At 38.2% G+C, this 26,029-nt stretch overlaps 1 protein-coding gene across 7 annotated transcripts in view; it reads left to right on the top strand.

Moving 5' to 3' along the window:
• Window positions 1-26,029, top strand: part of GRM1 (glutamate metabotropic receptor 1) — a 434,400-nt gene that overhangs the window by 390,456 nt on the left and 17,915 nt on the right. For all 7 annotated transcript variants that reach the window (XM_040448935.1, XM_040448933.1, XM_040448932.1 and 4 more), the window contains exon 8: window positions 1,330-2,260. In XM_040448935.1, coding sequence (XP_040304869.1) covers window positions 1,330-2,260 — 931 coding nt within the window. The remainder of the gene's footprint in view (window positions 1-1,329; window positions 2,261-26,029) is intronic.

Genomic DNA, 26,029 nt, shown 5'->3' with positions numbered 1-26,029 from the left:
TCCTAATTTGTCCCCAGCCCCTTTTACGTATTGTAATTCATTGGATGTGTCATCTCAAAAGTTCCCCATGATAGTCATTGTTATTCTAAATTATCTATCTAATCATTTTCTAAAGTTTATCAAGGAAATGAGAAGATTTGGGATTAAAAATGTGACTTTTTAGAGAAAGCAGACGTTCTCCAGGAAGATGCTTAAACTCTGGCATAGACAGGCCCCTGATTCACGAGAGTGCCCCCTCCCCCTCCCCCCAGCTATGATCAGAGTGCGTACTTGTGAATGGCTGGCACTTGTTTGTTTGTTGCAATGAGTCTGTTCCTTCTTGGGTGATTATCAGACGCACAGTTTGACACTGACTGAAGGCTTGCAGAAACCATGTCCTTGAGGGGAGCTGCAGTTGATTGAACAGGAGTAAAACAGGTTCTGGTGGCTCCTGCTCCCATGGCTGCAGAACAAGGAGTGTTTTCTTAAAGTTGTGGGCATATTTTTTATTCTCACAATTTGGGAATACTGGCCCAAACTAAACACAAAGTTCAGGGAAGGGGTTGTCTCCAGGACCTGACAAATTTCTTTCTGTCTGCAAAATCTCTGCAAAACAGACTTTATTCTCCATCTGAGGAAAAAGATAAGCCAGGTATTTAGGAACACAGTGCTGTCTCTCCTTTCAAGAGATGTGTGATGGGAGATTCCATTCTTCCTTGGTACCTCTAGTAGAGACTGAAAACTCAAAGGCCCTCAGATGCCACAGATGGGTTATACATAATTCAAGGGGTGAGACAAAGTGAGTAATATGTAATAAATGGGAGAATGCAGATTCTTCTAAAGAATTCAAATAAAATTTATGTTTAAAACACTCTGCTGGTCAAGATAGTTCTTGTCTGTGAGCTGGACTTACCTCTGGACAGTTATGTGAAAATAAACATGTTGTTAATTTATTGCTTACTAGCTTATTCTAGTACATTATTACCATTTAACCTTCCCTGGAAACACAGTTTAGCTTCCTTCTTTTTCTTTCTTTTTCTGAAAGTGTAGAATGAAGTTCCACCCACGGAGTGGCATCCATTTATAAAGCTGGTGTTGGGAGAAAAGATTATTTTTATAGGCTCAAACATGTCACATTAGGCTTATGATGAGATCAGGTTTGAGAACATGATTGTCCAGACAAGCCAATAGTGTATATTCACTTCTGTAATAGTGAGACATGTTCACACGTAATTAAAATAACGCGAATCGTGGAAGATGTGAACATAGCTATGCTTTCTGTAGCTGGTAAGTGATGCTATTATTGATCAGCAGAAATCTTGAATTTTAAAGCTATTTTTCTCGTTACAGGCTGTGAACCCATTCCTGTGCGCTATCTTGAGTGGAGCAACATAGAATCCATCATAGCCATCGCCTTTTCCTGCCTGGGCATACTTGTCACCTTATTTGTTACTCTTATCTTTGTGCTGTACCGGGACACACCAGTTGTCAAATCCTCCAGTCGGGAGCTCTGCTACATTATCCTAGCTGGCATCTTCCTCGGTTACGTGTGCCCTTTTACTCTCATTGCCAAACCCACCACCACATCCTGCTACCTCCAGCGCCTTCTGGTTGGCCTCTCCTCTGCCATGTGCTACTCTGCTTTAGTGACCAAAACCAACCGAATTGCACGCATCCTAGCTGGCAGCAAAAAGAAGATCTGCACCCGGAAGCCCAGGTTCATGAGTGCCTGGGCCCAGGTGATCATCGCCTCAATTCTGATTAGCGTGCAGCTAACCCTGGTGGTAACCCTGATCATCATGGAGCCCCCCATGCCCATTCTGTCCTACCCAAGTATCAAGGAAGTCTACCTTATCTGCAATACCAGCAACCTGGGTGTGGTGGCCCCTCTGGGCTACAATGGACTCCTCATCATGAGCTGTACCTATTATGCCTTCAAGACCCGCAATGTGCCCGCCAACTTCAATGAGGCCAAATATATTGCCTTCACCATGTACACCACCTGCATCATCTGGCTGGCTTTTGTGCCCATTTACTTTGGGAGCAACTACAAGATCATCACCACCTGCTTTGCAGTGAGCCTCAGTGTAACGGTGGCCCTGGGGTGCATGTTCACTCCCAAGATGTACATCATTATTGCCAAGCCCGAGAGGAATGTCCGCAGTGCCTTCACCACCTCTGACGTAGTCCGCATGCATGTTGGTGATGGCAAGCTGCCCTGCCGCTCCAACACGTTCCTCAACATTTTCCGAAGAAAGAAACCAGGTGCAGGGAATGCCAAGTGAGTTATCTGACCCTGCTTTGCCTCCCTCTCTGTCTTTTCTCTTTTCTTCCATTTGAGTGAATCGCGTTCTTCCATTTCCCCAACGGTTTTCATTTCCTTTCTTAATCTTTTCTCTTTCCTCCCCCGCCCAAATGTCATACTCTTCTGCAGTAGGAAATACTAAAGGTCTTCTTTGTTTTCATTCCTTTGAAAAAGCCAGGAGCATGAAACAACAACCAGCTGAACATACCCTTATTCTTACCTAGAATCTTCAGCTTCTGTTCTGCCAATAATTGTTTCCTTTCACACGGGTCCTCCCCTGTATGGAGCATCAGCACATCTCTGGGGGCTGGGTTTGAGATGCAAATTCTAGTTCCAATTTTTAGTTTAGAATATGACTGAATAAAGTTTCTGATTTATTTTTATCATGCTGGAGTCTCACCATTACTAACCTGGGTTGGAGAGAAAGGAAATGAAGCCCCTATGGAAATTTGACTGTTTCAAAATTTGAGTGCAACTAGCAGCAAGTCTTTCCTGAGAGACGTTTCCTTAAGCAACCCTCCTACCATGCCCCTCTTACTTATTGAGCATGGATGTATAATAAGGATGTTCCATAATGCTACATGAGAATCGAGCTACCTCTACTGCAAGCTCAAGATCAGAATGGTTTGTTTCTGAGCCATAAAGCACCAAAAGAAATTAAAAAAAAAACAAAAAACAAAAAACAAAAAACAAAACCAGATAAAGGTGAGGAGCTCCAAACTGACATGGATGCTTGAAGTTCTAAAGGTACTTGACCCATCCAAAACCTCCTCTATTTTCCTCATTAGCAGTGTTAATTTTTCTGTTTGAAACAATCCTTTAAAAGTGAGGAATTTTAATACAAATAATTGTAACATATACATGGTTTTATAACCCGAACAAGTCAGAAGACAAGGGGAATAGGTGTTATTTCCCCCTGCTTTGTAAGGGAGGGAACTCAGCCACTGTGAAATTCTGTGACTCCTAAGTGTAATTCTGTTTAGTTAGCCGTTCTTTGTCTAGGTCTTAACTTGCATGAAATTTCTCATCTTAACACATGTCAAAAAATTGACGTGCCTCTGTGTTTTGTATCTTTACTTGTCAAGCAGTGCCAGGGGCATCTTTTACAGAAATCCTGTAATTGGTTTGAGGATCGGGTGAAGGAGTCTATAGGAAAATATATTTTTTAATCCATAGAATTACTATTATTTCAAATAATAAATAATAATTTTCCAGCATTAAGGGTTAAGGTCATAGTGCATGCCTAATTGTTGCCGTATCAATTTCAAGTTCTGAATAAGATACTGGTCATAAAAGTCGCTTAGTCATTTTTTTCCCTTGCCAGGCGTTTCATGCTCGCCAGCACCCCCTCAGGAGCAGGCCCCTAGCAGGGACTCATCAGTAAGCGTGAAGGCAAACCAACAGTGCCATGAAATGAGAAAAGAATAATAGACCATAGCCACAGAATCCAGATGTAAAATGGCGCATAACAATTTTCATTAAGAGGGAAAAAGTGAGAAGAAACGCAAATGAGAAGGGAGAAAACGCTCTTTAAGCTGGAATGTTTGTAGACACTAAAAGATTTCCTTGATTGCGTCTCAAATGGCCTTGTGAGGGTTCCATTCGACCACCTACCTTTATGCACGTCCACGTTTCTGACTTTTCTGACTTTATTATGGTTCTTCAGAAACTTTCATATGATTTTTGGTCATAGTCATTTCTGAAAGCTGTTCTAGCCGTTAAATGAAAGGAGAGACCTATGTGATCAAGACATCTTGTGTTGCTACCCAGGGATATGCGTTTTTGAAAGCTCTCCCAGTGTTTTTATGTCCCCTTGTACACAGAGTTCTATAAGCGCCTGTCCAAGAGCAGTGGCTAATGAATAGTATATAGTGCTTGCTGCTGGGATAAGCTGATGTTACTTTAACAATGCTTAGCAATTCTCTGGCAGCCAGGCATTGTTGTACATTCAGATCATCCTCTCATACCCGGAACCTCTTTCCTTATAAGCTGAGAATATTCCCTTCACTATTATGAATTTAGAAAGAAAATGTATTTGGGATCCTGCTTTTAAGAGAGAAATCGGCTTGTTCTAAATTGTATTGGTTTTCTAAGAAGTGCCGTTTTACCAGTAAATTGCTTATCTATTAGCTATAATTTATCAAGTTCTATCGGATTATGATGGTAGGAAATATGCTTCTAATTAATAACATGCAGCTTTTTTTGGTACAGTCTGTAGCTTCTGAAGGGTGTACCACACAGCTGAGCTGATGTACAGAAAGTATTTGAGGCTAAACTTCTACTGATCACAGCCATTTATGCACTTGTTTTCTCATTTTTTCTTCTATGGCTTCTCTTGTAACTCTCTATGAGACTGTAATTTTAAATTAATAATATCAGTGCCTACATTTTTACCTTTTTAAATGTTATTTTATGTTTTTCTGCTTTGTCTCCAAACTTACAAAAACCACAACAATCTAATATTTTTCTACAGCAACTAAAATCTAGCAGAGTTGTGCCAACTGGAGCAAGGGGCTGAAAACTCTGGAGAGCACATCACCCAATGAGTTTATTACCATTCTGGATGTGTAATTCCTACATTTATGGTGCGCTGAGGGTGTTCAGCAGTCTGCATATGTAGCTATAAACACAGAACAGCTGCTGTAATGAAGAGCTTCCAACTGATCTATCTGTTTGAATATTATTCTGAGGAGTTGCAAGTCTGACTACATCCTCCTAAGAGGCTGTTTCTGAGATGCTTGGGAGGGATGACGTCGTGGGTCTGTTTTTGCAAAGTTTTCTGCAGTTTTTAAATTCGATTCACAGCTAAGCATCTGACACAACCAAAGGTCTGGGCACTTGCTTTGCATTTTCCAAAAAGTAATTTAGGAGGAGTGTAACCAAAAAATTGGGTGTTTGGGTTACTTACAGTCAGACATCCGATTAAGCATAATCCTACCCTAGTATATTGCCTTTGAAATCTCTAATTCTTTAGCTGTTAATTTAATGTATTTGAATAGGAAAATATTCAGGCTTAACCTAAATAAACCTAGTGGTAAAATGCACTTTCTTGGCAATAGAAATTCCTAGACATTCATAATCAAGTAAATTTTTAGATACAAATTACTTATCACTTCTTTTTAAGCAAAATGAGTTAACATTATATAACTGAAAAATTAAAACATTATATAAATGACATGCTTCTTTTAAAAACTAGGGTATTAATGACGTCAAACTATTATTTCTAGATATTTTCTGAGTAAATGACCTCACTGAATGCCACTCTGATGGCATAGGAAGCTGAAATGTGACAGTACACTCCTATGGCCTTTTGCATGCAAAACTAAAAGCAATTACAATCACAGAAACACATTACATTGATTCAAGGAAGTAATTTTAAAGTGCAGGTTCCTAAATAAATAGAATATTATTATGTTCCTGTGATTGTGTCCTAAGCATTTGAGTGCAAAAACTAAGTGAAATACCAAATAGAAAGACGCTCCGAGGAAATTTTCCTCTTGGTCTGCTAGAAACATTTTTTTGTCTGCAAGCAGAGGTCACTAAGCCTGCAGCATTCGTGACTGTGCCCTGTGTATGCCTTTTAATTTGACTTTCTTCTTTTGATTATTAAAGGAAATATGAGAGGGAAGCAACGGACATCACAATCAAATAGAAATAACATGTTTTCTTTCATAGAAAGAACTCAATCATTACTCTAATAAGCTTATGAATGAGAAAATATGTCATTTTGAAATCATTTTTCGCATAAGCATACAACAAATGGCTTTAAAAGTATATTGTAAAATAAGATGAAAGTATTGTAATTCTTCCCTTGCTTTTAGAGTAAATATCTGAAGATTTTATCTAAGTACTTGTCATAGAATTTTACTACTTGATAGTAACATTCATGGAGAATCTACTGTTTGTTCATTCACTTATTCAATCAGCCATTGTTTCAGCACTGAGCTTAAAAGCACATGGGTACTTGATGTGGCATCAGATCGTATTCAGGATAAAAAAAGATATAAGAGGCAGGCAGTGATTGTACCAATCTTGCAATATAGTCAGGAAGACACCCAAAAATATAACTAAATATATGGGGCTAGGTGCCACAATACCACAATACAATAATTTGAGTGTCAGAGAAGAAAGAGATTAGGTTCAGCTAAGGGAACAGTATCTGTGGAGGGATGGGACAAAATTTCTTAATAAAAGTGACCTTTGAATTTGACCCGAAAAGATGTTTTTCAACATAAAGTGAAACTTTACAGACATGAATGGACTTTCAGGCTACACCATGGAATCTGGTATGAGTGAGTTACATGGAGAGGTGTAGTGGTGGGTGAATTTGTAATGCAGAAAGAGGACAGACTGTAGATAATGGTCAATGTTCTAAGAAGAAGCTCAGGTATTTGTTATATGAACTGCAAAGTGCATTAAAGATTTTTGTGATCTTTTATGGTCATGTGTAAGCTTCATGGGAAGAGACTGACTATCGAAAGGGTAGTTAATAGAGTGCTACAATAATCCAAATGACAGGTTAAAAATGAAAGTTATAAAATAGAGCAGTGGAGTGAAAGTCAAACCTCAGGTACGAATAGGAAAAAGTTTTCTGAGCTTGATTCATTAGAGTTGGGTTATTGGTTTGGAAAGAGGAAGGAAAAAATAAAAACTAGACTACAACTCTCATGATTTGAGCCTGTGTGACTAGAAAAATTCAGCTACCGTGATGGTGAATACAGATGTAGAACTGGGGAGATGTGAATGAGTTGAGTTTCAAACTTATCAATTGAAAATGCAGTGAAGGCATCCAAATAGAGTCAGCCATGAGTTGTTTAGAAATTTAAGTCAGGAACTCAAGAGAAAGTCTGAGTCAGAGCTCTAGATTTGAAGTGGCCAACATGGTTGATTTCTGGTGAGATCTCTCATCTTGGGTTGCAGATGGCTGCCTTCTAGCTGTGTGCCCACATAACTTCTTCTCTGTGCAAGCATGGAGAGAGGGAGAGAGAGGGGAGAGAGAGGGAGAGAGACCTATCTGGTCTCGCTTCTTATAAGAGCACCAGTCCCAGAGGAGGACCCCACTCTTAGAACTTCATGTAACCCTAATTACCTCCCAAAAGCTCCATCTTCTAATGACATCACATGGGGACTTGAACTTACAAACTTGGGAACAACATTCAGTGCACAACAGACTGTTTCAAGAAGACTGAGCTTGGGATCCTTGGGATCCCCAAGGATGGAGACTCCATGGTTATCCTTGAGTAGCTTCAGTGATATGGGTAGAATTTCTGTTGCAATAAGTTGAGTTTGGGCATTAAAGGAATTTAAAATTCTAGCTAATATTTAAGGAGGCTAGGAGTGACATAATAAAAAAGAAATTTAAGCTTGTTCGTAGTATCTAAGAAAGGAGCCAACAGAGAAACAAAATGGAAGATATAACAGAGAGATCACGTGGTTCATGCTAAGCCACCTGACCCAGAACTGTGCCATTACAATACAGCCCTTTGTCATCTATTGACAGCTCTGTGACCAATGAAGCATCAACTCTGAAGAACACGTGGATTGCAGTTGATGCTAGTTCTCACTTAGCTACATGTTATGTTGCTTGATACTAAAAAGAAAGATGAAAAACATCAGGCTGGGAACTTATAGGACTTTTAATTAAAATCCAAAGATATAACCCTTATTACTGATTTTATCAGACTTCTGGACTTAAAATATTGAGTGTAGGACTTGAGGAGGGACGTACAAAGAAAAGTCTGGAAAGTAACGTGTACTTTCGTGTAACTACTGGGGGAGGTAGAGGATTCGCAGCTCATAAGTAGAAGTCGTTTGGAGAAGGACGAAGGTTGTTGTGTATCCAGACTCAGCTGGAGCTGAAACAGGTCCCTTTATTCAGCTGTGATTGAAAGGAGCTAGAAATCCTTGGATCTCTCCCTGACAGCCAGTCATAGTGCCTGAGCCTGCCAGCATGAGCACATTTTGTTTGGGGTAAAGACTTATGCTCCTTAAAAAGTAAGCCAAATGTCATCACTTCCTGAAAGAAGTCACCTGGAAGCACAGTAGCCATAATTTAGAATGGAAGTAGGTAAGTCAGCATGTCACATGTGGAGAAGTTGTGCCGCTGTGAGGGACCACCTGCAGAAATCACAGGCTTAAGTGTGGGGAGGGGTACACGACAAGACAAAGGGTGGATAGACACAACTTGTCCCCTTGAGGTGCAGCAAAATTACGGTCACCGCTGTTTTCTTGTTTGTTCTCTCTTGTTAATAATATACTTATTTTTCAAATAATACAAAAATCGCTACTTTTACTACTCATATTTTATGTTTTCAAGTTCTATACTGAGACCATAAAGTGCAGGCTATCTGACAGCTTCAAAGAGGACATAATTCCTTTTGAATATAGATCACCATTTATATTTCTTTCACATTCAAATTAACTTGCATGACTGACACAAATTCAAGTTCCCAAACTTATTATTTTATCCTCATATGTAAACAGTATGTAGTTTCTAAACTGAATTCAGAATATTCTATATGAATATACATAATGGCCCAAGAGAGGTCCATATAAGACAATTGTGCAAAGAAACTAAGGCAGGGAAAGCTCAGGGCCCCTTTTATAAGAGAAAAAGATGGAACTAAAAGCATTGTTTTTTGGATACAATCATTTATTTTCATCATTCTAATAGCTGTTTATGTCTAGCTGTTTACATACCTCAACAATGTACGTACTCATTCATGCACTCAATAAAATGAATAAGGCATGTAGACTGCCCTCAAGAAGCTCATGGTTTATTGGTATAACATGCCATTATAATAAAATTAGGTAAGGGGAATAATAGGAATGGTGATTCAGGTGGATGGGTAAATTTAGAGTCAGAAGTTTTATCGAGTGTGTTTGTTTGTTTGCTTGTTTGCAAGACCCCACTCTATATAACAGTCACCTGTTAACTGGAAGAGATATCCAGAAGACATACTGGAGACCCACAGGCTAAACCTGACCATGGGTGTTCTCAGATCATTAGAGATCAGATCATCTCAGAACAGAGCATAAAGGCTCATTAATTAGAACCCTTGAGCTGCAAGTTATAGAAGCCAGCTTAAGCTAGCCTAAGCAAATTTATTTTCCATTTATATAAAATAAATAAGAAAATTGGTGCAAAGAGCATAGTACAGTGCCTAGCATATAGCAAAATCTCAATAGCTGTTAGCTAGTGACATTGGAATTATGGAGGTAGGGGAGGACGTATGGGAGTTTAACATAAAACTCTGAATTACACTATCATGTAAAGAGAGTTCTGAAAACTGGCTGTATGCATCATCATTATCATCAGCTCATGATATCTATGCTGTGTAGCATGGAGGAGCGTGTATCTGCTGAAAGTGGAGACATGCAAGTGTTACTCAGTGTGAGATGTGTGTGGGAAAAGACATCCCGTTTGACATGGCTTGGCAACCTGTCCATGCTTGGCCACAGCTAAAGAAAGATGAGGTCATTTGCATTCCATCTGTGAGTGTCCAATGTAATGTGTTACCTACTCAAAAGCGAAGCAGATCATGTAAGCAACATGTTTGTAAAGCTAGTTCAAGAGCAAAACATTAACAGCTTGCAGAATGAAGAACAGAACAAGAAAGTACCAGTGGATTTGTAAGCTTCAGATCATGAGAACAGAGGCTTAGACTCCTTAATTAGAACTCTCTGGGTGCAAGTTACAGAAGCCAACTGAAGCTAGCCTAAGCAAAAGAGCTGGGCTATTTAACAGAAAGAATGTAAGGAATACTTTCGGTATCTCATGGTAACAAGATTTAGAATGCTTCTGGGTCACATAGGGGATTTGGCTCCTGAGGAGAAAGGTCTCAGCCTCACCTCTTGTCTCCTTCCCTGCCCCCTTCCTTTTCTCCTCGTAGATATGCTTTTTCCACATCGTGGGTCCTCATGGTCAGTCCAAGGACAACCATCCCAGTGCTCCTGAGTTGCTGTGTTAGAGATCCAGCTACCCAAAGAGACTACTTCAGTTCTCTCTACCTATGTGGCTTACAAAACACAGAAACTGATTGGCTATGTCTGGTTCATGTGTCTATCTCAGCTTAAGGAAGTAAGGACAGTGTGTGGAGTCACAGGGTATAAAACCGTCTTCCAAAAGCGCATCATTCCTGTCCCCCATGGGCAGGATCAGGGAGACAGTTTGCAAAAAGGGGGTACAATTGTGAGAAGTGTCTATACCAGAGTAGTCCCATCTCCATCTCAAACCCTATCCTTTCTTCCTTGACCTCTGAATAAGTAATTTCTAAGTGCCAGGATTTTATATTTAAAAATGTTGACCAAAAGACAAAACCTATATGTGGCTAGCCAGCCAGACAAAAAATCCATCACCTATCTATGCAAAATGTGAGTGATTCTTTCAAATTTCAGTAGGTATGCCAATGGAAGGGAAAGAAAATGACATAGCTCTGACACAGCATTTATTATAAAGGTATGCAGTATAGAATCAATAAATTTAAAAAATAAACCTGTATTTGCTACTTTTATAAAGGATCTTGGCTATAAAATGCTTCTCAGTTGCTTGAAAATGAACAAAGAGGAGGGGAAAGATGTTCTGTTTTGTTAAAGGGAAATAAATGATTAGGACATTGTCTTGTGAATGAATTAAAATACACCACAAATTACAGGACAACAATAAAATATTATTTATTATTAACACTGGTTAATAGAATATAAAGAGAAAATAAGCATATATTTTAATCAAGTTAATCCAAATATATTATTATAATTTGATTTTGTTTCAAAAGGGTAAAGGAAACCTATAATTTAAGGCAACTTAACAATACCTTCTATACAGATTTTCTTCAAGATAAATGAGGGGTCCACTGCTAACAAAATTAGGCCAAGTCCCTAGTGATGCTGCTAAATATATTGAAAAACGACCACTTGAAAGAAATCAATAAGAAATATTTTCCTTTCTGTGATTTTCCAGCTATAAAAATATATAGTGTTACTTTGCTTCTAGTAAATTTTCTCAAACACTGTGGGAATTAGTATCATTTTCCACTTTGCACTGCTTATGTTACTTGGCTTAGATGGGTTTGGGATGGGGAGCGGGAAGGTGTTAACAAAGGAAAACAAATAAAGACATACATGATCACAGTAAAATAGAAGGAAGTATGACCATGGAGCAGGAGTGGCAGTGAGAAAGCAGAAGGGATGGATCTGTGTCACCAGCCAGCCCTTTGACTTTAGCCATCGATTCTGTCAGTGCCTTGTTGCAAGCCTTAGTACTTCAAGCCATTTTAGTAAGGTTTTCATAATTCAGGCCTTGGTTTAAAATATATGGACTACTTTAGACACTGTGGACAATTTACTGGTGAAGAAATATTGAATGGTTTGTGGCCCCACAGAATTTCGAGTGGAGTGGAGGGCACCAGAAAGAACCCTCACAATGACAATGTGGCAGAGTAAAGTCCTAAGACAGAGGAAGGACAGCATGTTCAGGAAGGGTAATAGAAGGGGCCTCTGGTGTAGACCATGGAGTTAGGGGTGGGGATCTAAGATAGCTGAGAATAACAGCTGCCTAGACCATTAGCTAATCCATTAGCTAGGCCTACCAGTGGGTTAAGGTGGGGGAAGGTACAGGGAAAGTGTTTAAAGCAGGAATCCCTATGTGAGAAGATAGAGAGGCGAGAGACACCACATCATATAGCAGTGTGGACAGGGCAGTTTTCAATAGGGCCGACAGTAATTTCTTACACACAAAAAATGTTTGTTTAGCTCTGAATGGTTAAAAGCCAAAAGTTACTCCAGGGCTGATCCTAGCATGAAATCACTTTTGCTCTAGTGGTTAGATTGGTTTCAAGGCCTGACGCATACCTTTTATGTTTGGGAAGAGAACCACTGCTGACTCATTCACTCAACCAATTTTCAAGTGTCCTGTGTGTGGGGGACACTGGTACAGTGCAGGGAATATAACAGTGAACAGAACAGATCCTGCCTCTGCCTTTGTGGGAGTGAAAATCTAGGCAGGAAACCAGATATCGAATGAGTAATGACAAGTGTAGTGAGTGTTGGGGCGTCTGGGTGGCTCGGCCACTTAAGCTTCCAACTCTTGATTTCAGCTGAGGTCATGATCTCACTGTTGTGACATACAGCCCCACATCACTATCTGCCAAGCAAGTGGAGCCTGCTTAATAGTCTCTCTCTCTCTTTCTTTCTCTCTGTCTCTCTCTCTGTCTCTCTCTGCCCCTCCCGCCTCACATTCTCTCTCAAAAACAAACTAACTAACTAACAAACAGAAAAACAAATCAAGTGTAGTGAGTGTTTATAAGAATAAATACAAGGTGTTATGGGGTGTTATTACAGAGCTATAACTGGTCCCAGTGCATGGAGGCTGGACATGTTCCAGGAAGAAGTATTATTTAAATAAGACTTCTGAAGGAGAAAAGGGGTTAGTTAGGGATGGAGGGAGGCTAATAGGGTAGAGCAGTCAAGCAGTCAGAATGTAAAGGCTCTGAGTAGGAAAAATACTTGTGGCTGAAGGAAGTGAAGCAATCGAATAATCAGCTATGACCAAATCAGGGTCTAGTTAGAGGCCTTAGGAACTAGGATCTCACCCTCTGAACCATGGAAATGCTCTAAGGTCATAAAGCAGGACTGCACTGTCACCGATTAGATGTGTGTTGTAGAGCTAACACTCCATCCTCAGCATGGAGATTGCACTGGGGAGCAAGATTCGAGACTCTGGACTCTGAGATGAGGCTATTGCAGGGTCCAGGTGGAAGATTACAGTGGCCTGACCTAGGGCTTGGACAGTTGGTGGCAAAAAGGGAGATTGCAGAGAAAAATGAAGACATAAAATATAAGTAAAAGTAACATTGCTCACAAAATCCCATTTAAGACATATAGAAGAAGCAGAAATATGCAGTTACCTCACGGTTGTTTGGGTCCAAAGCCTATACAATTTGAACTTTTACCAGACTAAATGTATTAACCAATCTATAACATGATTGATCTATACAAGTAGGGGTGGATCAGACACAAAAGCAGAGAAAAGCAGTCACTGAAACAAACCTTACAAATGACCATAGACCATTGTGATTTGGAGGTAGGGGAAGGGGCTGATGACCCATGGGCTTTTTGAAAATTTAAGTTCAAATTGTAAGATGTTCCTTAGGATTAATAGGGTAAGACAAGCTATCTTAGCCTAATGCCATCAAATGTTTAATTATTAAATCATGTAATGTCCATTATATCCGTTCTCAGGCTTTCTGATCCAGAAATTCATAGCTCATGTTATTTACTACATATATATATTTCCTTTATTCCACAAGAAGAATCCTAGTTTCCAAGGAAACAAGAGATGATAGAATTAAAATATCTCAGAAGTATATATTTATGTTATTCCACAATAGCCATACACGTGTCTTAGAATAACTACTAATACAATAACAATCAATTAATTTCTCAAAAAGAGGTCCATACAGTAGTTTGCATCTGATCTTTCCATCCCTCTTATTTAAAATAGTTTTACTGTAAGGGCACCTGGGCAGCTCAGTTGGTTAAGCATCCAACTTTGGCTCAGGTCATGATCTCACAGTTGTGAGTTCGAGCCCTGCGTCTGGCTCTGTGCTGACAGCTCGGAGCCTGGAGCCTGCTTTGGATTCTGTGTCTCCCTTTCTCAGTCTGCGTCTCCCACACTCATGCTCTGTCTCTCTGTCTCTCAAGAATGAATAAACGTTAAAAAAAATTTTAAATAGTTTTACTGTAGCTATATTATATGAGTATATAGACATTACATACTATACTTTCTCCCTTTTAACCCTCATTTACTCGTAATTCTACAATCAAGGATGTGTTTACTACTTACCTCCAGTCCTTATGATGATGTCCTAGTTATTTTGGTAGTCCAAAGCGCATACGCTTAGCCCAGAGTAGATTTTTCAGGGATTTGCTCATGAGAACAATAGTCACTTAGTTTTTGCTTGTTGAAAACAGTTCATCTGCAACCTTTATATCAGATGCTAGTTTTGCTGGCTATGAAATTTAGAAAGCATGTTTTGTTTCCCTAAAGTAACTTCAATATGTCATTCTAGTTACATTTAATATAAAGCTTTGCTGCCCCAAATTCTGATGATAATCTATTTTCCCTTATTTATTTTTTTTTGAAATACACCAACGTTCTTTATTTTTATTTTTTTTTAATTTTTTTCCCATGAGTATCTTCTGAGATTTATTTATTTTTTATGATTTTTTTTAATTTATATATGAAATTTATTGTCAAATTGGTTTCCATACAACACCCAGTGCTCATCCCAAAAGGTGCCCTCCTCAATACCCATCACCCACCCTCTCCTCCCTCCCACCCCCCATCAACCCTCAGTTTGCTCTCAGTTCTCAACAGTCTCTTATGCTTTGGCTCTCTCCCACTCTAACCTCTTTTTTTTTTTTTTTCCTTCCCCTCCCCCATGGGTTCCTGTTAAGTTTCTCAGGATCCACATAAGAGTGAAACCATATGGTATCTGTCTTTCTCTGTATGGCTTATTTCACTTAGCATCACACTCTCCAGTTCCATCCACGTTGCTACAAAAGGCCATATTTCATTTTTTCTCATTGCCACGTAGTATTCCATAGTGTATATAAACCACAATTTCTTTATCCATTCATCAGTTGATGGACATTTAGGCTCTTTCCGTAATTTGGCTATTGTTGAGAGTGCTGCTATGAACATTGGGGTACAAGTGCCCCTATGCACCAGTACTCCTGTGTCCCTTGGATAAATTCCTAGCAGTGCTATTGCTGGGTCATAGGGTAGGTCTATTTTTAATTTTCTGAGGAACCTCCACACTGCTTTCCAGAGCGGCTGCACCAATTTGCATTCCCACCAACAGTGCAAGAGGGTTCCCGTTTCTCCACATCCTCTCCAGCATCTATAGTCTCCTGATTTGTTCATTTTGGCCACTCTGACTGGCGTGAGGTGATACCTGAGTGTGGTTTTGATTTGTATTTCCCTGATAAGGAGCGACGCTGAACATCTTTTCATGTGCCTGTTGGCCATCCGGATGTCTTCTTTAGAGAAGTGTCTATTCATGTTTTCTGCCCATTTCTTCACTGGGTTATTTGCTTTTCGGGTGTGGAGTTTGGTGAGCTCTTTATAGATTTTGGATACTAGCCCTTTGTCCGATATGTCATTTGCAAATATCTTTTCCCATTCCGTTGGTTGCCTTTTAGTTTTGTTGGTGGTTTCCTTTGCTGTGCAGAAGCTTTTTATCTTCATAAGGTCCCAGTAATTCACTTTTGCTTTTAATTCCCTTGCCTTTGGGGATGTGTCGAGTAAGAGATTGCTACGGTTGAGGTCAGAGAGGTCTTTTCCTGCTTTCTCCTCTAAGGTTTTGATGGTTTCCTGTCCCACATTCAGGTCCTTTATCCATTTTGAGTTTATTTTTGTGAATGGTGTGAGAAAGTGGTCTAGTTTCAACCTTCTGCATGTTGCTGTCCAGTTCTCCCAGCACCATTTGTTAAAGAGACTGTCTTTTTTCCATTGGATGTTCTTTCCTGCTTTGTCAAAGATGAGTTGGCCATACGTTTGTGGGTCTAGTTCTGGGGTTTCTATTCTATTCCATTGGTTTATGTGTCTGTTTTTGTGCCAATACCATGCTGTCTTGATGATGACAGCTTTGTAGTAGAGGCTAAAGTCTGGGATTGTGATGCCTCCTGCTTTGGTTTTCTTCTTCAAAATTACTTTGGCTATTCGGGGCCTTTTGTGGTTCCATATGAATTTTAGGATTGCTTGTTCTAGTTTCGAGAAGAATGCTGGTGCAATTTTGATTGGGATTGCATTGAATGTGTAGATAGCTTTGGGTAGTATTGACATTTTGACAATATTTATTCTTCCAATCCATGAGCAGGGAATGTCTTTCCATTTCTTTAAATCTTCTTCAATTACCTTCATAAGCTTTCTATAGTTTTCAGCATACAGATCCTTTACATCTTTGGTTAGATTTATTCCTAGGTATTTTATGCTTCTTGGTGCAATTGTGAATGGGATCAGTTTCTTTACTTGTCTTTCTGTTACTTCATTGTTAGTGTATAAGAATGCAACTGATTTCTGTACATTGATTTTGTATCCTGCAACTTTGCTGAATTCATGTATCAGTTCTAGCAGACTTTTGGTGGAGTCTATCGGATTTTCCATGTATAATAGCATGTCATCTGCAAAAAGCGAAAGCTTGACTTCATCTTTGCCAATTTTGATGCCTTTGATTTCCTTTTGTTGTCTGATTGCTGATGCTAGAACTTCCAGCACTATGTTAAACAACAGCGGTGAGAGTGGGCATCCCTGTCGTGTCCTGATCTCAGGGAAAAAGCTCTCAGTTTTTCCCCGTTGAGGATGATGTTAGCTGTGGGCTTTTCATAAATGGCTTTTATGATCTTTAAGTATGTTCCTTCTATCCCGACTTTCTCAAGGGTTTTTATTAAGAAAGGGTGCTGGATTTTGTCAAAGGCCTTTTCTGCATCGATTGACAGGATCATATGGTTTTTCTCTTTTTTTTTGTTAATGTGATGTATCACGTTGATTGATTTGCGAATGTTGAACCAGCCCTGCATCCCAGGAATGAATCCCACTTGATCATGGTGAACAATTCTTTTTATATGCTGTTGAATTCGATTTGCTAGTATCTTATTGAGAATTTTGGCATCCATATTCATCAGGGATATTGGCCTGTAGTTCTCTTTTTTTACTGGGTCTCTGTCTGGTTTAGGAATCAAAGTAATACTGGTTTCATAGAATGAGTCTGGAAGTTTTCCTTCCCTTTCTATTTCTTGGAATAGCTTGAGAAGGATAGGTATTATCTCTGCTTTAAACGTCTGGTAGAACTCCCCTGGGAAGCCATCTGGTCCTGGACTCTTATTTGTTGGGAGATTTTTGATAACCGATTCAATTTCTTCGCTGGTTATGGGTCTGTTCAAGCTTTCTATTTCCTCCTGATTGAGTTTTGGAAGAGTGTGGGTGTTCAGGAATTTGTCCATTTCTTCCAGGTTGTCCAATTTGTTGGCATATAATTTTTCATAGTATTCCCTGATAGTTGTTTGTATCTCTGAGGGATTGGTTGTAATAATTCCATTTTCATTCATGATTTTATCTATTTGGGTCATCTCCTGTTTCTTTTTGAGAAGCCTGGCTAGAGGTTTGTCAATTTTGTTTATTTTTTCAAAAAACCAACTCTTGGTTTCGTTGATCTGCTCTACAGTTTTTTTAGATTCTATATTGTTTATTTCTGCTCTGATCTTTATTATTTCTCTTCTTCTGCTGGGTTTAGGCTGCCTTTGCTGTTCTGCTTCTATTTCCTTTAGGTGTGCTGTTAGATTTTGTGTTTGGGATTTTTCTTGTTTCTTGAGATAGGCCTGGATTGCAATGTATTTTCCTCTCAGGACTGCCTTCGCTGCGTCCCAAAGCGTTTGGATTGTTGTATTTTCATTTTCGTTTCTTTCCATATATTTTTTAATTTCTTCTCGAATTGCCTGGTTGACCCACTCATTCGTTAGTAGGGTGTTCTTTAACCTCCATGCTTTTGGAGGTTTTCCAGACTTTTTTCTGTGGTTGATTTCAAGCTTCATAGCATTGTGGTCTGAAAGTATGCATGGTACGATTTCAATTCTTGTAAACTTATGAAGGGCTGTTTTGTGACCCAGTATATGATCTATCTTGGAGAATGTTCCATGTGCACTCGAGAAGAAAGTATATTCTGTTGCTTTGGGATGCAGAGTTCTAAATATATCTGTCAAGTCCATCTGATCCAATGTCTCATTCAGGGCCCTTGTTTCTTTATTGACCGTGTGTCTAGATGATCTATCCATTTCTGTAAGTGGGGTGTTAAAGTCCCCTGCAATTACCACATTCTTCTCAATAAGGTTGCTTATGTTTATGAGTAATTGTTTTATATATTTGGGTGCTCCGGTATTTGGCGCATAGACATTTATAATTGTTAGCTCTTCCTGATGGATAGACCCTGTCACTATTATATAATTCCTTCTTCATCTCTTGTTACAGCCTTTAATTTAAAGTCTAGTTTGTCTGATAGAAGTATGGCTACTCCAGCTTTCTTTTGGCTTCCAGTAGCATGATAAATAGTTCTCCATCCCCTCACTCTCAATCTAAAGGTGTCCTCAGGTCTAAAATGAGTCTCTTGTAGACAGCAAATAGATGGGTCTTGTTTTTTTATCCATTCTGATACCCTATGTCTTTTGGTTGGCGCATTTAATCCATTTACATTCAGTGTTATTATAGAAAGATATGGGTTTAGAGTCATTGTGATGTCTGTATGTTTTATGCTTGTAGTGATGTCTCTGGTACTTTGTCTCACAGGGTCCCCCTTAGGATCTCTTGGAGGGCTGGTTTAGTGGTGACAAATTCCTTCAGTTTTTGTTTGTTTGGGAAGACCTTTATCTCTCCTTCTATTCTAAATGACAGGCTTGCTGGATAAAGGATTCTCGGCTGCATATTTTTTCTGTCTAGCACACTGAAAATCTCGTGCCAACTCTTTCTGGCCTGCCAAGTTTCAAAAGAGAGATCAGTCACGAGTCTTATAGGTCTCCCTTTATATGTGAGGGCACGTTTACCCCTTGCTGCTTTCAGAATTTTCTCTTTATCCTTGTATTTTGCCAGTTTCACTATGATATGTCGTGCAGAAGATCGATTCAAGTTACGTCTGAAGGGAGTTCTCTGTGCCTCTTGGATTTCAATGCCTTTTTCCTTCCCCACTTCAGGGAAGTTCTCAGCTATTATTTCTTCAAGTACCCCTTCAGCACCTTTCCCTCTCTCTTCCTCCTCTGGGATACCAATGATGCGTATATTATTTCTTTTTAGTGTATCACTTAGTTCTCTAATTTTCCCCTCATACTCCTGGATTTTTTTATCTCTCTTTTTCTCAGCTTCCTCTTTTTCCATAACTTTATCTTCTAGTTCACCTATTCTCTCCTCTGCCTCTTCAATCCGAGCCGTGGTGGTTTCCATTTTGTTATGCATTTCGTTTAAAGCGTTTTTCAGCTCCTCGTGACTGTTCCTTAGCCCCTTGATCTCTGTAGCAAGAGATTCTCTGCTGTCAGCTATACTGTTTTCAAGCCCAGGGATTAATTTTATTACTATTATTCTAAATTCACTTTCTGTTATATTATTTAAATCCTTTTTGATCAGCTCATTAGCTGTTGTTATTTCTTGGAGATTCTTCTGAGGGGAATTCTTCCGCTTGGTCATTTTGGATAGTCCCTGGCGTGGTGAGGACCTGCAGGGCACTTCCCCTGTGCTGTGGTGTATAGCTGGAGTTGGTGGGCGGAGCCGCAGTCAGACCTGATGTCTGCCCCCAGCCCACCGCTGGGGCCACATTCAGACTGGTGCGTGCCTTCTCTTCCCCTCTCCTAGGGGCGGGATTCACTGTGGGGTGGGGTGGCCTGTCTGGGCTACTTGCACACTGACAGGCTTGTGATGCTGGGGATCTGGCGTCTTAGCTGGGGTGGGTAGGCAAGGTACACAGGGGCAGGAGGGGCAGGCTTAGCTCGTTTCTCCTTAGGTGATCCACTTCAGGAGGGGCCCTGTGGCAGCAGGAGGGAGTCAGATCCACTGCCGGAGGTTTGGCTCCGCAGAAGCGCAGAGTTGGGTGTTTGCGCGGAGTGAGCAAGTTCCCTGGCAGGAACTGGTTCTCTTTGGGATTTTGGCTGGGGGATGGGTGGGGGAGATGGTGCTGGCGAGCGCCTTTGTTCCCCCACCAAACTGAGCTCTGTCGTCAGGGGGCTCAGCAGCTCTCCTTCCCTTTGTCCTCCAGCCTTCCTGCTTTCTGAGCAGAGCTGTTCACTTATGACCTCCCAGACGCTAAGTCACACTTGCTGTAGGAACACAGTCCGTCAGGCCCCTCCGCTTTTTGCAAGCCAGACTCGGGGGCTCTGCTTGGCCGGCGAGCCGCCCCTCTGCCCCGGCTCCCTCCCGCCAGTCTGTGGAGCGCGCACCACCTCGCTGCCCTTCCTACCCTCTTCCTTGGGCCTCTCGTCTGCGCTTGGCTCCGGCGACTCCGTTCTGCTAATCCTCTGGTGGTTTTCTGGGTTATTTAGGCAGGTGTAGGTGGAATCTAAGTGATCAGCAGGACGCGTGGTGAGCCCAGCGTCCTCCTACGCCGCCATCTTCCCTCTATTTTCCCTTATAAAACACTTGCTGTTTTTTCCCTAGATATCCAAAATAAATGTTTTTTCCATTTCCTATAAAGTCTGGTTATTTTACTGGAATGTGTCTTCATATTGGTTTTCTTGGGTCAACATTCTCAAGTACACAATATTCTCTTTCAATGTGCAGTTATAAATCTTTTAAAATTTCAGTAAAATTTTCTTGAGCTATATATGTGTAGTCTTCAGTATTCATTTCCTTGCTTTGTTTTTTTTTCAAGCGTTTCTAATATCTATATATTAAATCTTTTTTATGTAGTCTTCAGTATTCATCTCCTTGCTTTGTTTTTTTCTGCAAGCGTTTCTAATATCTATATATTAAATCTTTTTTATGTAGTCTTCAGTATTCATCTCCTTGCTTTGTTTTTTTCTTCAAGCATTTCTAATATGTATATATTAAATCTTCTTTGGCTAACTTTGATATTTACATTTTCTCCCTAATCCTTTTTATTCTTTCATTTCATATTCTTTTTATTGAAGCACAGTTACATAATTACATCGATATGCATATATTTTAATGGAAGTTTGATACAAGTTATAAAGTTGTGTGTTATACCCCTGTAACCCACATGCAATCAAGATATAAAGCATTATCTTCACCCTAGAAATTTTCCTCATTCTTTTCTAATCGGTCCTACTTCTCATCCAGAGGCAACCACACTACCGTGATTTATTAGCCTTTTCTTATTCTTGAATTTCATAAAAATGAAATAATATAGTAGATTTTCTTTTATGTCTCCATTCTTTCATACAGCATGAGATTTGTTGATGTTCTTGCATGTATCAACAGTTTATTCCCTTTAATTGGTGAGGATTGTGACATTGTATGAATATGCTAAAATTTGTTTGATCAATCTAATGTGCTAATGTGCATTTAGGTTGTTTCCAACTCTCACTATTACAAGTAAAGCTACATTCAACATACATATACTAGTTTTATGAACAAATATTTTCATTTTTTGGAGGTATGTGTCTAGAAGTGGAAATGCTGGATGATAAGGCAGGTATATATTTAATTTAAAGAAACTACCAAAGAGATTTCCACGGTGATTTTTCCATTTTATACTCCTACCAAGAAAATAGGAGATCCATTTGGTGTTGATATCTTTTACATTTTAGTCATTCTAATGGGTTTGCTAGTACTTAATTATAGTTTCAATTTGTATTTTCCTGATGACTTAATGATCTTAGAATTCTTTTCATGTATATTTTGGGTCATTTATATGCTCTTTTGTATGAAATATTTATCCAAATTATTGCCTATTTTTTACTGGGTCATTTGTATTTTATTACTGACTTGTAACTTCTTTTTATAATCTGGATCTAAGTTTTTATTGGACATACATATTGTAGTAATTTTTCTTAATTTGTGACTTACTTTTCATTTTCTTAGTGGTATCTTTCAATATGTGGAAGTTTTTAATTTCAATGAAGTTCAATTTACCATTTCTTTTATGGTTAGTGCTTTTGTGTTCAGTTTAGAAAATCTGCCTACCCTAGGTCCTCCATTTTCTTCTAGGATGTTTATAGTTTTGACTTTTATATTTAGAACTATGATACTTTTTAATGTATGGTGTAAGGATCAAGGCTCTTTTTGTTTTCTCTTTCTAAATAGAGATCCAGCTTTCCCAGCTTAATTTTTGAAAAGTCTTTACTTCCCTCACTGACATTGGTGCTTTTATCAAAATTCAACTGAACACACATGGACCCTCTATTCTCTTCTATTGATATATTTGTGTATCTTTATGAAAATACCACACTGTCTTCTATTCCTGAATCTTATATTGTCTTAAAATCAAAGAGTGTAACTCCCCCAGCTTTATTATTGTGTTGGCAATTCTGGGTTTAGTGTATCATTGCCATTACTAAAAATGTCATCATTATGTATGACATTACTTCTTGGGTCCTCATAGATTTCCTTTATCAGGATGAGAATATTCCTTTATGCTCTCAGTTTGCTGAGAGATTTATCATAGATGGGCATCAAATTTTGTCAAAATCTTTTTCTGCATCAGTTGAAATATCATGTTCTTTTTTTATTTTACTCTGTTAACATGGGGAAATATATTGAATTATTATTAAATATTTTTTTAAATTATTTTAATGTTTATTTATTTTTGACAGAAAGAGAGACAGAGCATGAGCAGGGGAAGGGCAGAGAGAGAGAGGGAGACACAGAATCCAAAGCAGGCTCCAGGCTCTGAGCTGTCAGCACAGAGCCCAACGTGGGGCTTGAACTCACAGACCGGAAGATCATGACCTGAGCCGAAGTCAGAGGCTCAACCGACTGAGCCACCCAGGCGCCCCTGAATTATTATTAAATATTAATCCATTCTTGAATTTCCTGATATGTTCTCCTCTGATTGTCAGGTTGAAATAGAGTGTACTTTTTCTGACATTGGTGCGGCTAACAGCTTTTATTTTTGTTAGTGTTTGCATGTTATATCTTTTCCATCCTTTGCTTTTCGGCTTTTTTTGCATGCTTATGTTTAAAGAGTGTCTCTCCTAAGGTACTCATAGTTACATTTAGAGTTTGTTTCTTAGTTAGTCTGATAATACTTACCTTTGAATTAGAATATTTAGTTCATTTACACTTGATCTCATTGCTGACATAGTCATGTTTATATCCACTCTTTAACTATTTTCTACTTGTCTCAGTGGAATGATTACTTCCATTTATGTTTTCTCTCCTATTGTTTTTCTCTTCGTTCTTGCCTTCTTTGGGTTAATATAGCATTTTACTATTCAATTTTCCCATGTATTAATTTCTTAGCTTAACATTCTTTTATTATTCTTTTTATGGTTACTCTAGAGATTATAAAAAGTATTTCCCAACTTTTATAATCTCAAATAAATTCGGAGTTTTATCACTTTCCAAACAAAGCGAGGATCTTAAAACACTTTAATTGCGTTTACTTGGTGTCAATTTCTGTGTTTTTGTTGTGCGTTTTAATTCTGCACATATGTTAAATCTTATTTTATGTTGCTATTATTATTTTGCACAGTCAATACTTACTTACATACTCCTGATATGTAAATCCTCCAGTGATGGACTGAGATGACTTGAGCGTGTGTTGTAGTTTTACAAAGTTTATTCGGCTTCACCTGGTGCATCCTGTTACTAGGGTACAGCTATCCAGTGGTCCTGTGAGTCCCCGCTGTTTCCTTGGGTTCAACATTTTTTAAATGCCTTTAATTTCAATTTTGATTCCTCAGGGCTGTGAGACCTCCAAAAGCTTCATTCTGATTTCCCACAGTTTTCTACTTAACTTTGTGTCCTGTGCTTTGCGCAGTCTGAAATTTGCACATTTTTCATCAGGGAATCTACTAAGTGTTAGTGTCTCTCTCTCTCTCTCTCTCTCTCTCTCTCTCAGTTTCTCTGTGTTTGTTTGTTTGTTTTGCCTCTCTCCAGAATCTTGGCTCCTCAAGTCCTTGCTGACTTGGAAGACTTGAAATCAATTTTTGTGTCTATAGCCCTACGCATTTATAAAGTTTTTCCTGTTTCGTTACCTCTTAGTTAAGACCCTCTGCCTGGATTTTCAGTCTGTTCTCATGAACCAAAAATCATCAAATGTTCCAAGGGCAAAATAGCTTGAAGGTTATCTGCTTACCTCTCTGAAGTTCTCTTCTTTCTGACTTATTGGTACCTTGGATTCTGGTTGCCATGACAGTATTCAATGTCTTTAAATGGTTTTTAAAAAATACTGTATCAGTTTTTTGTTAATTGATCTCAGTGGGAGACTTGGTTTAGTCCAAGGTATTGCATCCTACCCTGAAGCAGATGTCCTCTTATACCAATTTTAGTATCTCTTCCTCTTCTTTTTCAGTAAGCTCTGATATCACTATGGTTGCTTTTAGGGCCATGGTGTCTATACATTGAATACTAAGAAAGAAACTCTATGATAATTGACTATTCAGTTCTTTTTCAGGTTTGATGGATGGTGACAGGAAGATATTAATGCCTCTACTGAAAGAGAAATGATAGCATAAAATAAACTGTAGTAGAAACACATATCTAATATTGATGTTAGTGCCATAGCCAAGAATATGAGAAGTTTTACAGAATTCTAGACTTTTTTGTTATCACTCCAACTTCAATTTTAAGCTTTTTACCAAAGTAATTATCTCTTTTTTCTTTTCTTTGTTTCAATATTTTATATTTTTTCAAGTAATAAGAAAAGGGTTGATTTACATTTCTGGTCTTTTTAGCAAATCACGTATATAACAAGGATTCATCATTTTTAATTGACCAAAATTAAAAATAAATTTGAAATTATGATTACTAATGAATCATAATTTATGATAAGTTATCAGCTATTTTCTGTTTTCCAAACACCTGCATTAGTTTGCCATGATCACTGTTTGTATGCCATGTATAACACGTTAGGCAAACATGATTTTTTGTAATTTAATTAGATATTTGTCAAATGCTGAAGAAACAAGAAGCATAAGACATGACTCATGCTCAAATTGGAGATAATAACATATGTAAATGTACAAAACATACAAAAACTTTATGAATGCTATAATTTAAGTCAATTTAGACAACTGTGACCCCCATCTGTATTTATAGAGATACACAAAATTAATGGCTTTTATCAATACAGAATAGAATTAGCTTCATAAGAAGAGTCTTTAGTTGAATGAGTATTAGTTCTGACAGAAATTTGAGATAATCTAGTAGAAATTTTCAAATTTTTAAAATTTTTGCCCCTTTTTTCATTAAGGTATTATTGAGATATAACTTTGTATTAATTTCAATGTACAATATAATCATTCGATATTTGTATATTTTGTGAAATGATCACCACAGTAAGTTTAGTTAATATCTGTCAGTATACAAAGTTACAAAAGTTTTTTATTTCTTTTGTTATGAGATAGGAACCCTTAAGATTTATTCTCTTGTCAACTTTCAAATATGCATTACCATATTATACTGGTTTGCATGAAAAATATTAGCATGAATATCCAAATTCTATAATTTCTATTTGATATTTTTCCTTAGTAGCTCATATTTTAATATATGTTTTTAGAATTTTTACTTTTTTTCAGCAAAAGAAAACACATTCACAGATTCTATTCAATGCCTTGGTTTATTGGGGTAAAGCCAAGAAGAGAAGGAATTTTGCTCATGAACTATATGTTATGATAAATTTATTTTTGGAATAATAGTTATTGTTTATTTTTCATATATTAAAAAAGTGATAAATATTTATTGTAGGAAATTTTTAAAATATAGGAAAGCACAGAATAGCTGATAAAAATTATCTAAATTCTACCAATATATGGAGAAAAACCACCATTACCTTTTTTTTTTTGGTATATTCTAATTTTTACAGAAACACACAAATACATATACACATTATTTTTACTAATTACTTGTAAACTTAATTTTCACTGGAGACTTTATGACATTCAATATTTAATATTAGGATTTGGTACTAGTTATAGATACAATAATTGTTTTTGATATTCCTAAAACTACCAAAGTGATGGAGAAGCTCAGAAGTATTTTTGACTTATTTTCTATTAGAAATAGTTCTCCATTCTGTTTTGATTTTT

The sequence above is a fragment of the Herpailurus yagouaroundi genome, unplaced genomic scaffold (assembly GCF_014898765.1).
Source record: "Herpailurus yagouaroundi ecotype Mexico unplaced genomic scaffold, PumYag 198, whole genome shotgun sequence".
Taxonomy (NCBI): domain Eukaryota; kingdom Metazoa; phylum Chordata; class Mammalia; order Carnivora; family Felidae; genus Herpailurus; species Herpailurus yagouaroundi.
The sequence above is the reverse complement of the archived record's forward strand: the minus strand, read 5'-3'. Positions and strand labels throughout refer to the sequence as shown.